Raw genomic sequence first — 15,794 nt, 5'->3', positions numbered from 1 at the left:
CTGGAAAAGTAGACTTATATAGAAGGAGTAAAAATAATTCAATGTAAATTTTTGTGTTCCTAACAAATATCCTTGAGAAATTATATAAAGATGATAGTTTCCTAGCATACCTATTACGATTTTTAAGTAGAGAAATGATGGTCAAAATGACAGATTAAAATTTTGAAAGTATTTATTCTTAGAATCATTGAGAGAGATTAGTGATAGGTGGCATTCAATGAAGAGGGTTCCAGGCAACAATATTTCTAGAGAAGAAGAGATTTAGATGGCAGAATCTATAGATAAGATTTCTAATATATGGTTATTTTATTTGTTATTTGATGATCATACAGTGTTTTAAGATAGTGATATCTTGGGGTTAGATTATGGAAAAATACCATAATTTTCATATATATGAGTTATTCATTAAAGTTGTAAGTTTTTTTTTTCTTTTTTACTAGTGGTGATATTCTTGATTTTTATTGTGTCTGCAATGATACATAGATTATTCTTGATGTGTTTCTTTAGAAGTTAGTAATATACCAGAGGTTCAAGGAACAATAAGCCCACCTAAATAATATTTAAAAGTACATATGTCTAATGGCTTATGAAATGCCTTTCCAGAAGTGGATCCATAAAATTCAGTATATACTAAAAAAGGTTCTGCTTAAAAATTAAATATGGACACATGCTTTAAAGAGTTCCTTGAAAAATTATAAGGGACTATTTATATTTTAAATCATTTAAAAGAAAATTTAAAAGCTTTATAAAGGGAAAAAAATTCATTTGCCCATGCCATGTGGCATGTAGAATCTTAGTTCCCTCACCAGGGGTAGAACTGATGCCCCCTGCATTGGGAGTGCTGAATACAGGCAAGTTCCAAGGAAAGACATATAAGGTTTACCCCAGAAATATAAAAGATATATAATAATAAAATTAGAGCTACAAAATGTATCAAAGTAGATTTCCAATTCCTGACAGAAATCCAGGAGAAAAGCATGAAAGCTACAGAGAGGGAAACTTTAAAACGAAACTAAACAAGAACATATCATAACCCAGAGTGTGAAAAACCAAATTGGTTCAAAATTCATTGGGCAAAACTGACAAAATAATAGAAAAAAACATATCAAAGAAAAATTTAACACAAATCTTATAAAAGCTGGTACATGAAGCAAACAAAACAAATAGTGAATCTGTAGGATTTTTTATAAGATTATTAGAATAATCTGCATATGAATGTAATCTTATTTCCATATAGCATAACTTGCATTTTATTTTTAAGCCACCTAGAAAATTTGCAGATATTCACAGGATATTAGCCCTGAAGGAATGAAAACAAATTTCAAATAATCAACATCAGACATATTTTCAGAATACAAAATAAAACACAAAGGTTAGGGAGGGAGGGGACATGGGTGTACCTATGGCTGATTCTTGTTGATGTATGACAGAAAACCACAAAATTCTGTAAAGCAATTATCCTTCAATTAAAAAAAATCATATTGACTATTATGATATATTTGTAGCTAAATGAAAAGGATACTACATATTAAAATCCAAAAGGTACAGATATAGTATCACTCAGAAGGAATTTAAAGGCAATTATTGAAGAACACATAATTTTAAAATAAATCAGCTAAAGTTTCAAGGAAAAAGTAAAAAAAAAAAATAGTTGCATATGTAAAATAAAGAGATTTTACTTAAGTAAAAGATGAAAAGAAATCAGTAGAATTGTGAGTAAAGCCAAATGTGTTATTTGCAATGGTTAATGAAATAAATAATATATTTGATAAATATGCATAGGACAAGAAAGGAAGAAAATTAAGGCAGCACTGCTAGGAATGGGTATATAATTGTGATAATCAGAATATGAATATTGGATATGAAGACATCCTAGAAATATCAATGAAAACAAATTGAGATAAAAATTTTTATTAATCATTTTGTTAAAAGTATTAGTAAGAGAATGAAAAATAATGGGAGTTTAACTTATGCAACCTTTTTTGAGAGAAATCTACAATCAGGAAATGGAAAGTTTATATACCTTAAAACCAGGCATTTGCATTCTGAAGATAATGGAGACCGATGAATATCTAGGAAACATTCTCCCAGGCAAAGCGAGTGGTCAGGTGCATCCCTGTGACCCATACTGTCTTGAGGGTTAAAGTAGATGGCTAGTGATGAGTTGGTGTGAGCAATAGAGTAATGCGACATGAGTTTAGAGAGGTGAAGGAGAACAGGTGGAGGGGGAGACCCGCTAGGCTAGCAAAATATTTGACTTTTATTCCGAGAAAACAAAAAGGCTCTGGAGTGTTTTGAGATGAAAATATTCATTTCAGGTTTAAAAGAGGTTATTCTGGATACTGAGACTACACTTCAGTGAACATGGCTAGAATGAGGGCACCAGTTAAGTTGGAAGCTACCGCATGAGTCCATTGCAAGTTAGTATTGGAATGCACCAAGTTGGTTATGATAGTCAGATAGTAGATTTGTGGAAAAATCTGGAAAGTGTTGACATAAAATTGCTAAGAATTCTATAATGTTAAGTATTTAAATAATTTTAGTGTTTTTAAAATATTTATTTCACATGAATGAAATAAAATGAAGTACAACTAGGTATTTACAGATAGTAAGAGTAACCCTAAAATGTATACTATTGTACTCTAAAGTGATATATTTGTTTTGTAAAGAAAATCTGAAATTTTAAATGTTCAGGAATATATTTTCAATTTAATATACACTGAAATATAACCAAACTGTCAATAATAGGACTGGTGTGTTTGATGGCATTAGATTCAAATTATCTTACAACCCATAAAGGCAATTTAGCATCTTTCTCAGCAGTGTGAGTTTAAGGGATTAATTTGTATATAAATTGTATATAAAAAACAAATACTGTAATCTCTATTTGTGTAACTTCAGTAAATGTAAACAATAGGGGCTTTAAGGAGATTTTGGATGAAAATACCTGAAAAAAATATTTACAGGTAGTATTTTATGTATATTTTGGGGCACATAGGAAGCTAAAGTCACGATTGGTATAATGAAAAACAAAGAGTGATGTTTGTTAAGAATAATAATGTTAAAGACTTTAAATCAACATTGTTTAATATTATTGCTGGATACTGGCCAAGCAAAAGAGAATAAAAACCTAGCTTTCCTAAGTTCATTATCTCATCCTTTGTATGATTAAGAACAAAACAAATATATGAGGGGTTGTCTGCATGTGTAATTGTGTCAACTCTGTACCCCATGGACTGTAGCCCTCCAAGTTATCAGTTCCTCTGATTCCTCTTTAAGCCTCTTCAGTTCAGTTCAGTCACTCAGTCGTGTCCGACTCTTAAGCCTCTTAGTGAAAGTGAAGTTTCTCAGTTGTGTCTGACTCTTTGCGACTCCGTGAACTGTAGCCTAACAGGATTCTCCATCCATGGGATTCTCCAGGCAAGAATACTGGAATGGGTTACCATTTCCTTCTCCAGGGGATCTTCCCGACCCAGGGATAGAACCCAGTCTCCTGCATTGGAGGCAGATGTGTTAACTTCTGAGCCATCACGGAAACCCTTAGGTGGTCAATATTCACCATACTCACAGAAAACTAGTCAATCTAATCACACTAGGACTACAGCCTTGTCTAACTCAATGAAACTAAGCCATGCCCTTGGGGCCACCCAAGACGGGCAGGGCATGGTACAGAGGTCTGATAGAATGTGGTCCACTGGAGAAGGGAATGGCAAACCACTTCAGTATTCTTGCCTTGAGAACCCCATGAACAGTATGAAAAGGCAAAGTGATAGGATACTGAAAGAGGAATTCCCCAGGTCGGTAGGTGCCCAATATGCTACTGGAGATCAGTGGATGGAGAAATAACTCCAGAAAGAATGAAGGGATGGAGCCAAAGCAAAAACAATACCCAGCTGTGGATGTGACTGGTGATAGAAGCAAGGTTCGATGCTGTGAAGAGCAATATTGCATAAGAACCTGAAATGTCAGGTCCATGAATCAAAGCAAATTGGAAGTGGTCAAACAGGAGATGGCAAGGGTGAATGTCGACATTCTAGAAATCAGCAAACTAAAATGGACTGGAATGGGTGAATTTAACTCAGATGACCATTATATCTACTACTGCGGGCAAGAATCCCTCAGAAGAAATGGAGTAGCCATCATGGTCAACAAAAGAGTCTGAAATGCAGTACTTGGATGCAATCTCAAAAACAACACAATGATCTCTGTTTGTTTCCAAGGCAAACCATTCAATATCACAGTTATCCAAGTCTATGCCCCAACCAGTAATGCTGAAGAAGCTGAAGTTGAACGGTTCTATGAAGACCTACGAGACCTTTTAGAACTAACACCCCAAAAAGATGTCCTTTCATTATAGGGGACTGGAATGCAAAAGTAGGAAGTCAAGAAACACCTGGAGTAACAGGCAAATGTGGCCTTGGAATAAGGAATGAAGCAGGGCAAAGACTAATAGAGTTTTGCCAAGAAAATGCACTGGTCATAGCAAACACCCTCTTCCAACAACACAAGAGAAGACTCTACACATGGACATCACCAGATGGACAACACCGAAATCTGATTGATTATATTCTTTTCAGCCAAAGATGGAGAAGCTCTATACAGTCAGCAAAAACAAGATCGGGAGCTGACTGTGGCTCAGATCATGAACTCCTTATTGGCAAATTCAGACTTAAATTGAAGAAAGTAGGGAAAACTGCTAGACCATTCAGGTATGACCTCAATCAAATCCCTTATGATTATACAGTGGAAGTGAGAAATAGATTTAAGGGCCTAGATCTGATAGATAGAGTGCCTGATGAACTATGGAATGAGGTTCGTGACATTGTACAGGAGACAGGGATCAAGACCATCCCCATGGAAAAGAAATGCAAAAAAGCAAAATAGCTGTCTGGGGAGGCCTTACAAATAGCTGTGAAAAGAAGAGAGGTGAAAAGCAAAGGAGAAAAGGAAAGATATAAGCATCTATCTGAATGCAGAGTTCCAAAGAATAGCAAGAAGAGATAAGAAAGCCTTCTTCAGCGATCAATGCAAAGAAATAGAGGAAAACAACAGAATGGGAAAGACTAGAGATCTCTTCAAGAAAATTAGAGATACCACGGGACCATTTCATGCAAAGATGGGCTTGATAAAGGACAGAAATTATCTGGACCTAATAGAAGCAGAACATGTTAAGAAGAGGTGGCAAGACTACACAGAAGAACTGTACAAAAAAGATCTTCATGCCCAAGATAATTATGATGGTGTGATCACTCACCTAGAGCCAGACATCCTGGAATGTGAAGTCAAGTGGGCCTAGAAAGCATCACTATGAACAAAGCTAGTGGAGGTGATGGAATTCCAGCTGAGCTGTTTCAAATCTTGAAAGATGATGCTGTGAAAGTGCAGCACTCAATATACCAGCCAATTTGGAAAAATCAGCAGTGCCCACAGGACTGGAAAATGTGTTTTCATTCCAATTCCAAAGAAAGGCAATGCCAAAGAGTGCTCAAACTACTGCACAATTGCACTCATTTCCCATGCTAGTAAAGGAATGCTCAAAATTCTCCAAGCCAGCCGTCAGCAATACGTGAACCGTGAACTCCCTGATGTTCAAGCTGGTTTTATTTATTTGTTTTTCTTTTATAACAGAATTTATTGGTTGTTTTGAGGATCACTACACAGACATTTCAATTTGTACACAATTCTTCACATACATACCAGAAATCTAAAATATCAGGTAGTTGTGATTCTTAACAGTTATTCCAGTGAGTTTCCAGCTTAAAATTTGGAGCAAACTTTCCTTAACAGGATATCAAATACCAATATCTTCAAATATTGATATGTTGTTACATCATAAGCCCCACTGATTCACAATTTAATATCACATACCCAAACTGTCAATTGTTTACAGCACATTAACCAAATTACTAGGAAAACTGGACTATCACGACCAAAGATGTTATAATATAGTGCACAAAATTCTGACCAGGAAAGCCAAGATCAAAGTGGTTTACTGTAGGAAATAATTCTACCAAAACAATATGGGAAGAGAAGTAATTTAAAGTGTTCAAGACATTAAATGCACAACTGACTCCAAACTGCCATTTAGTATGCTTTTGTATTATAGGATATAAAAGCTACTCCCCATCTATGGAATGTTAAGCTGACACCCAAGACAATCAAAGCCTCCCATATCCAATATCTCACCATTTTCTGGTTGTACCAAAAAATAAACAACCACTAAATGATTTCACCTCTTAAAAAAAAAGCATTTACACTTAAAAAATGGGATGAGGTGGGATTCCCTCCTTTTTAAAAATGTTTCTAGAGCTACTAAAAAACTTGCATTTACTAAATAGTTGATAAAAATATTCCTCTGGATTGTACAAGAAGGGAAACAGGGACCACTGACAGGACTCGGTGTGTGCTTATTAATCAGACTTGGCTTCTTTCTCTTCTGCTTCATCAGAGGCTGGCCTCTCCTCGTTTTTAGTTTCTCCATTTTCTGCAGGTAAGTCTTTAGTCTCCTGGTTGGCCACTTCCGCCTGTTTTCCCTTTGCTTCTCTTTTCCCTTTTGTTTGCACTTTTTTGTCTGAAGATTTATCCTTTCCCGCCGCCTTTTTTGGCTTCGTTTCCACTTTTGCAGGAGCCGGTTTAGCTGACAACCTCGCCGATCTCCTCTTGGACTCCTCCTCCGCCTCCTCCTTAGCGGAGCTGACCTTCCTCTTGGGCATGGTGGAGACCAGGCGGGCGAGAGCCCGGTGCCTGAGGGCCGCGGTGCGACGAGAGCCTTCGCGAAGCTGAGTAGCCTGACCGCAGCCGCTCCTACCGCCGCCCAAGCAGCTGGGACCCCCGGCGGGGGTGGTGGGAGAACCCCAAGCTGGTTTTAGAAGAGGCAGAGGAACCAGAGATCAAATTGCCAACATCCGCTCGATCATCAAAAAAGCAAGAGAGTTCCAGAAAAACATCTATTTCTGCTTTATTGACTATGTCAAAGCCTTTGACTGTGTAGATCACAATCAACTGTGGAAAATTCTGAGAGAGATGGGAATACCAGACCACCTGACCTGCCTCTTGAGAAATCTGTCTGCAGGTCAGGAAGCAACAGTTAGAACCGGACATGGAACAACAGACTGGTTCCAAATAGGAAAAGGAGTATGTCAAGGCTGTGTATTGTCTGCTTACTCAACTTATATGCAGAGTACATCATGAGAGACGCTGGACTGGAAGAAATACAAGCTGGAATCAAGATTGCTGGGGGAAATATCAGTAACCTCAGATATGCAGATGACACCACCCTTATGGCAGAAAGTGAAGAGGAACTAAAAAGCCTCTTGATGAAAGTGAAAGAGGAGAGTGAAAAAGTTGACTTAAAGCTCAACATTCCGAAAACGAAGGTCAATGCATCCGGTCCCATCACTTCATGGGAAATAGATGGGGAAATAGTGGGAACAGTGTCAGACTTTATTTTTGGGGGCTCCAAAATCACTGCAGATGGTGACTGCAGCCATGAAATTAAAAGACGGTTACTCCTTGGAAGAAAAGTTATGACCAACCTAGATAGCATGTTCAAAAGCAGAGACATTACTTTGCCAACTAAGGTCCGTCTAGTCAAGGCTTTTTTTTCCAGTGGTCATGTATGGATGTGAGAGTTGGACTGTGAAGAAGGCTGAGCACCGAAGAATTGATGCTTTTGAACTGTGGTGTTGGAGAAGACTCTTGAGAGTCCCTTGGACTGCAAGGAGATCCAACCAGTCCATTCTGAAGGAAAGCAGTCCTGGGATTTCTTTGGAAGTAGTGATGCTAAAGCTGAAACTCTAGTACTTTGGCCACCTCTTGCGAAGAGTTGACTCATTGGAAAAGACTGTGATGCTGGGAGGGATTGGGGGCAGGAGGAGAAGGGGACGACAGAGGATGAGATGGCTGGATGGCATCACTGACTCAATGGACGTGAGTCTGAATGAACTCCGGGAGTTGGTGATGGACAGGGAGGCCTGGCGTGCTGCGATTCATGGGGTCGCAAAGAGTCAGCACAACTGAGCAACTGAACTGAACTGAAAGAAAAAATTGCTGATACTTAACACTATAGAAATAGTCACAAAAGTACACTTTGATGAATGGTTTGTGATGTCTACCACATGGTCAGATAGCGAACAAGAGACAAGAGAGAACTGGACAACAGGCACACAAGGACTTTAAGCATTTCTGTGCATGAGGATAAGAACACAAGCAACCCCTCCTCCCTAGACGTCCAAACGCAGGAGGTGAGTAGAAATAATTAGGAACATACAAGTTTTTTCCTTCTAGAAAACCTGATATTTACATGTACAAGAATAATATTCTGCTACTTCATTCTCAAGTGTTTCTTTGTGAGACTTGAAGGATCATTGTTGAAATACAGCAGGCACAACTGTGTTACTCTGCAATAATACAAATGACAAGCAGATCTCTAATAAAATAATCACATTAGCTGGAAGGCAATGGCACCCCTCTTCAGTAGTCTTGCCTGGAAAATCCCATGGATGGAGGAGCCTGGTGGGCTGCAGTCCATGGGGTTGCTAAGAGTTGGACAGGACTGAGCGACTTCACTTTGACTTTTCACTTTCATGTATTGGAGAAGGAAATGGCAACCCCCTCCATTGTTCTTGTCTGGAGAATCCCAGGGATAGGGGAGCCTAGTGGGCTGCCGTCTATGGGGTCATACAGAGTCGGACATGACTGAAGTGACAGCAGCAGAAGCAGCTGAATATATAACTGAATGCAGGTCACTACAGTGCAATTGTGTAATATTGTAACAGTATTTAGAAGTATGGTTTTTAAATATATTTTTATTTATTTTAATTGGAGGCTAATTACAATATTGTATTGGTTTTGCCATACATCAACATGAATCCAGCACAGGTATACACGTGTTCCCCATCGTGAACCCCCCTCCCACCTCCCTACCCATACCATCCCTCTGGGTCGTCTCAGTGCACCAGCCCCAAGCTTCCAGTATCAGGTTTTGCAAATCAACTAGGAAGCGCTTTTACTTCTGTTTTAGAAAATAATGTGTCAAGTTAAGATCTCATGGTGACTTCTAACACAATGGTATGAAGCTAAAGTGTTTAAAAAAATTATTTTGACAGTTTTTTTTTTTTTAATTCAAAATGCAGAAAATTTGGTTTGCACAAAGCCCACATTTGAGAGGGCTTCCCAGGTGGTGCTAGAGGTAAAGAACCTACCTGCCAATGAAGGAGACATAAGAGATGTGGGTTCAATCCCTGAGTCAGGAAGATTCCCTGGAGAAGGGCATGACAATTCACTCCAGTATTCTTGCCTGGAGAATTCCATGGACAGAGGAGCCTGGAGGGTTACACTCCATAGGGTCACAAAGAGTCAGACATGATTGAAGTGGCTTAGCACACACACACATACATTTGAGTAATTGTCAGAGTTGAAGGTTTAGAAGTGTGAAAAGACTTATGTGAAATTAATAAAATTGTCCTTAGTGTTAGAGGTATCAAAAAGATAGCACTTTCAAAGTCCTATGGTCTTACTTTTTTGACCACAGTGGGAAATTTAGGACTGCCTAATTATCTATGGCATAAAGATAATAACAACAATTACAAGAAAACAATGGATATTTCTTCCATAGCTGGACTATTGCTGACTTGGTTACTGATGTTATATTCATAACTTTAATTCGTTCTCAGTACAGACACTTTTGTTTTAAAAAAATACTGTACTTATCTGCAAAACAAAGTCTCCTTCAGAGGATAATCTACATCTGGAAATTCTACATTATAAAATTTTCTCACCCTCATTGAAATTATTTGAGCTTTTCTTATATTAAGGTTTTTGGAGTAAAATACCAAACACTGTAAAATTTTAACATACAGTATCCTTAAAGTAGAAGACTTTTATCTAATTTACATCTAAGTAGTGGGATAATTGGAAATATAAGATCATTTACATTTAGTGCTATATAAAATCTTATGTGCAATTAATTCCCAACTGACAAATTTTAAATGAGCTCATCAAAGCTCATTATCTAGTAACTTTTGAAAGGTGGCACTTCATTTAGAGAAACACTTGCAGGGGAAAAAATAATTCAGTTTTTTTTCTGTTCAATCAATTAATATTTGTTCAGTAAAATATGGATCTCCCTAAGAAACTTATTTTTTTCTAATTCGTGTGGCTCAGACCTTGGGGAAAAACAGAGCCTGAGCTACAAAGGTAGAGAGCAATGTTCCTTTTGCAGCTGCATGATCTCTGAAGAAGAAAATTAGTTTGTGACTATTCCTGAAGTTTGTCGTCTCCCTCTTAAAACTATCTTTGTATATATTCATTTTGCTTACAGTATTTTATTACTAATCATTGTCTAATTTTGTGTGTTTGTAGGCAGAATTATTCTTCTTTTCACATTATTTATGACTGCTAATTAGTTAACAGCACAGTAACCGTCACCGTTCGAGTAACCAGTAGCCTTGAAAAGAGTGGCTGGCCTATCATTTAGAAATCTACCTGTTTTTATCTCAGCTTATTTATCTGAAGTCTGATGCTAAATCAAGTAAGAGAAATTGGTTATACTCTTATAATGGAAAAGCATGGCTGGAATACTTAAGCATCTCATGGACTAGGAGTGTTTCTACCTACCTATCTAGCTATCTATCTATCATCATTATCATCAATGTCATCATTTATCATCTTGCATCAACTAAGAGACAACACAATCACCTACTTTGCTTCAGTAAGCCAGTATGTCAACTTCCATACTCTATCTCTGATTATCTTTCTAGTTCCCTTTTTAATTACTCATTTTGTTATGAGTACTATATAAATAATGTTTAAACATAAGGCTCTTGAATTTAAAAATGTCTTTAGTATTAAACATTTATTTACATGTATTCTTTTAAATAGTATTTAAACACATAATAAGTAATTTTTCATATCTAAAAATGAATGTCTACTTATAAAACTAAGTGTAATAGATCAGCTAAAATAACATAGGGAAAGAGCACTGAATATAGAATCATAAAATGAAATTCTTGCAGTCTATGTAAATCATTTTATACATTATATAAGATGAAAGAGTTGTCACCCATTCCAGGTCAGTGTTCAAATAATAAGAATCCTGCATAATATTCACTTCTGATATTGTGTGTTCCTATTGGGAAGTTGTTTGTCTGTGTTCGTTTCCAACTGCCAAGTGCTCTATATTACATGCATGCGTGTGGTCATGCTGTTGTGTCTGACTCAGTGGCTCCACTGTAGTCCCCAGGCTTCTCTGTCCATGGAAGTTTCCCAGCAAGAGTACTGGATTGAACTGCCATTTCCTAGTCCAGGGAATCATCCTGACCTAAGGTTGGGACCCTTGTCTCCTACATCTCCTGCATTAGCAGGAAGATTCTTTACCACCTGGGAAGCCCCTATATTACATAAACCTGAGCACATTGTTGCAATAACTTTTGCGAAGTGAATTGTGATGCAAAACAGAATCAATTTAGCATTAATTTTCTTGTAGGAAAATATCAGAGTCTATTTAAATTTCTAAAATTGCACATATTGTGTGAGAGACATATATTTGTATTTTGTTATAAAAGAAAACTAATGTGTAAAATTGGACTTCCTTTGTGGCTCAGCTGGTAAAGAATCCACCTGTGATGTGGGAGACCCGGGTTTGATCCCTGGGTTGGGAAGATCCCCTGGAGAAGGGAAAGGCTACCCACTCCAGTATTCTGGCCTGGAGAATTCCATGGACAGTCCATGGGGTCTCAAAGAGTGGGACACAACTGAACCACTTTCACTTTCACTTTCTTTTTTCAATGTGGAAAATTAGTAGTTCAATCAATTTCAATAATGATATATTTTGGTATAAATATAATGATATATTTTGGTAAAACATTATTTTATAAGTTTGCTGAAGTAATTGGGATAAAACAAATAAACATTAGATTCATTCTGAAATTATATGTATATAATATATAAAATCATGGATTCCTAGGTGGCTCTAGTGGTTAAAAAAAAAACCTTCCTGACACTGCAGGAGGCATAAGAGACACGAGTTGGATCCCTGGGTCAGGAAGATACCCTTGAGGAAGGATGGCAGCCCACTCCAGTATTCTTACCTGGAGAATCCCATGTACAGAGGAGCCTGGCAGGCTATAGGCCATAGCATCACAGAGCTGGACATGAGTGAAGCAACTTAGCACACACATGTAAGATCATATATATATATATATATGTAGGTATGAGATTTAGGATACGATATTGAGAGTGAAGCTGAATGATACAGTGGTTAAAATTTCTGAGCTCATGCAACTGCTTCTTCTTGCTATTCTGTTTTCCTAATTGTGAGAATTTGGCAAGTAATTTTCTAAATCTGTTTTCTCATATATAAAAGTGAAAAAGTAATCATCTCTACTGGGCTAGGGGTGAAAATCAAGTTAAACAATCCAATTATTGCTCTGTGTCTGTGCCTGGCATATAGATCCCAATAAATTATCAGCTATAGTGATTATATTGTATAAATAAGTATAATTCAAATTAGTGTGTATATACAATTCATTTCCTTAATTGCTATACATAAGCATTTATAATGAATGTGGGGTATAAATATAAATTATCACACTTTGTCTTCTAAGTCTATACTCAAATACCTCACACTAATCTAAAAAATATATTTCATTTCTTTTATATTGTTCTTAACAAAACTTATGAAGGAGAAAAAAGAATTTCAAAATTTTTAGAAAAGAGATTTTTATTTAGCATCATTATAATCAATATGACATTACTTAATAAACATGCTTGTTTCTCATTTAAAGAGATCTGATTCTGCAAATTCTGTTTTACAATGGTTTTACTATTAGTATTGGTGGCTTAAATCATATATATATGTATATACACATGTGTATACATATAGATCATACATATATATATACATATAAATCATACAACATCCATAGCACAGGTGGATACAAATTCAGCTGTTATTCATTCTGAATAAACCTTTGTTACTCATAAAGAGTAACCTAAGAAATGTTGGAAGGCTAGAGGGGAATGGGGAAAGTTATGTTTATATATCAATATAATAGATCACACAGGAATGCTCGCTTCCTGTCCTTTCCTATACCTGGAAATTATACCATAATTACAGTATAACAATATTCACACTGCTTTTCCACCTATTTTTGATAGTAATTGCCCTTCTTAGATATCTAGCCATTTTGGCCTGGTTTGTCTACAACTCTGGTGATGTATATATAGGAAAGTTCCCAAGGATCTCATGACTGCTAGTCCAGGTGAGTTTAAGGAGAAATGTGAAGAGGCTCACACACTACAGAAGAAAAATGGCCTCAAGAAAGAAAACCTGCATGAATGTTGGAGCTTCAGTGGGATGAAGAGGCTGATCCTGTGCAGAGGAGATGTGACCTGGGATGTCAGCCCACAGGCAGGATGAGGGAGACACATATTAGGAGACTGGCCCAGAGCAGTGTGATAGGATCCAGGTGGGGTAACGAGGACCTCTCTCAAATAAGAGAATCTAGCAAGTGGTTTTGCACATGGATAGAAAAAATCTACTAGGAAAATTTGAAGATCCCTTTTTGTTTTGTTTTGTTTTCTGGCCTGAGACTGTATCCCACCAAGATACGCAGTTGAAGTCAGTGTGCTGTGCTTACTTCCAAGCTCTTTACATGTCAGAGCTGAAACAGGAAGTTGTGGCTTAGTTTAACCAATGTGAAGTTGGCTTGATCTCCTGTGTTTGTACTCTCCCTAGTTGGAGAGAATGGATCTCAGGCCAGTATTTTAACCCTCCTGTCCTCTATCTTCCAAGTGTACCCTCTTACCTTGGTTGAGATCATTTTGTCACAAATATTTTTGTGGAAAATTTTCTTACTACTACTCTTGCAATGTTTGAGGTAATAGCTTACACAAAAAGTAGTCTAGTATTATTTTAAAAAATAATAATTTGAACCACCTAGTATAGAATAGAAATTCATCCTATAAAGAATGTTAAGGTTAACTGTGACCATGTCCCTTCACAGCTGTGATTTGTGTGTGTGTGTGTGTGTGTGTGTGTTCCAGTTTAAGTAATCTTTTACATCCATTACATACAGATATTTGAAAAAATTTTTAAATATAGAGTGATACATTTAACAGGTATATAATTTTTCTAAGGTGAAATTCATTTTGTTTTCTAATCAGTTTCCATAATACTGCATAAATTGAGGGCCTCAACTCAACTTATCAAAATATTTTCTCATACTGAGGGTCATTGTTTTCATATATCTCCGTTTTACTTAATTTTATCATTGAACTTTCAGACTCTTTGTTATACTGCATATATATAGTAAAGAGGTAATATTTGATACATTGTACTTCACTTAAAATTACCACATCATTCTCCATTCCTTCCACCTACTAAAGATCTATTTTTTAATGTACCTTATGGTTGCAGTGACTGGGATGGGTATTAGAAATCAGTATTCAATAAATTTTGAGTTCTATGTAGTATGCTGACATAACCTTATCACAGACCTCATGGTATAGATTTTTACAGATATCTCCCATCTGTCATCCTGATTAAAGGACACAGTGTTATACCTTTATCTGTCTAACTTCATCGGTTGAAACTCAGGGGAGATAAATTATATTTTTATCCATGGCAATTGACTAATAAATAAGAGTGATAAAGGCCATAACTTGTTTCCTTCATCTCTTTGACTTGATTTTCTAGCAAACTAATCCTCTAAAACTTAAATATATCAAATTCTATATTGATTAGAACACCAGTTCTCCTTACTGGCTGATGCTGTGAGCTAGGCTCTTAACATTGCTGATGGATACGGAGTTCCTTTGGGTCTACATACAGACTTTTATTCACAGCCAATCTCCTGGAAGAGTTCTGATGAGTGATTCTATTTTGATTAACAAGTCTGTATTTTTTTTTTTCATCAGAATGTTGAGTCTCTGAGAAATATCTGTATCTGCCTGATTCATTCCTGAAGGTATCCACAGAACATTTGCAGTGACAAACCCAGCACTAGTCAAACCACCATATATGTTGTTGCAGACTGATGGAATGTGTTCAGTAAGGAAAAATGATCTCTACCTAAGATACCATGTGCCATGAAGCTACAACTGGCCATAATCAACACTCAGTAATAAAGTTCTAGTTACTGAGACATAAAGATTTCCATAAATACATTTTGTCAGAATAATCTGTAATGTCACAGCGCTAAGTCTGCCCCTCTCAAGACTGCATTTCCATTTTCCTTAAATGATTTCATCCGCATTCACATCTGACATATTTGAGGGAGCATGTTAAGCTATGATATACCAGGTAGGCAGCAGCAATCTGTTTCCCATTTCACCCAGGCAGCTCTCTTAGCAACACATCATCTTGATTTATGGCCACAGAAAGTACAGAAGATCGGCTCTTCAACTTCTTTTGTCCTATTGATATGAAATATAGTATTTACTTTAGGACATCTTAAAATTAACCAGAAGTGTAAGCTAAGTCTATAAACCATGATCTTAGTGATCATTGCAGTCAAGAACCTATAAATTGAGTCATCAGATGGTTCTGTGTCACGTCTTCTTTTACGGAAGTCTTTAGATAGAGCATAAAAATCAGCAGGAATCTAATTTCTTCCTTAAAACCGATTTGGAGATTTAACTCAATATTAGCCACTAATGCACACTTTTAGTGTGCACACCCTTCATTTTATCTCTTGTGTAGAGATGATGGCATGGAAATAACATGATTACACCATAGTCTGCAGTTGACGTAATTTGTGACCATCTTATTCATCTACTATGATTTATTCCTA

General features: G+C 36.7%; 1 protein-coding gene across 1 annotated transcript; it reads right to left on the bottom strand.

The window, feature by feature from the left end:
- Positions 1–5,634: 5,634 nt before the first annotated feature.
- On the bottom strand, positions 5,635–6,713 carry LOC120870938 (non-histone chromosomal protein HMG-14-like). Its single transcript, XM_040250508.1, has one exon. The coding sequence runs from the start codon at positions 6,711–6,713 to the stop codon at positions 6,411–6,413; it is 303 nt and encodes a 100-aa protein (XP_040106442.1). The 3' UTR covers positions 5,635–6,410.
- Between the last annotated feature and the right edge of the window lie 9,081 nt (positions 6,714–15,794).

Source organism: Oryx dammah, unplaced genomic scaffold, assembly GCF_014754425.2.
Source record: "Oryx dammah isolate SB20612 unplaced genomic scaffold, SCBI_Odam_1.1 HiC_scaffold_12, whole genome shotgun sequence".
Classification (NCBI taxonomy): domain Eukaryota; kingdom Metazoa; phylum Chordata; class Mammalia; order Artiodactyla; family Bovidae; genus Oryx; species Oryx dammah.
The sequence above is the reverse complement of the archived record's forward strand: the minus strand, read 5'-3'. Positions and strand labels throughout refer to the sequence as shown.

Excerpts from the sequence above, each read along its gene's own strand:
- LOC120870938 (XM_040250508.1), bottom strand. The coding sequence starts at position 6,713 with ATGCCCAAGAGGAAGGTCAGCTCCGCTAAGGAGGAGGCGGAGGAGGAG.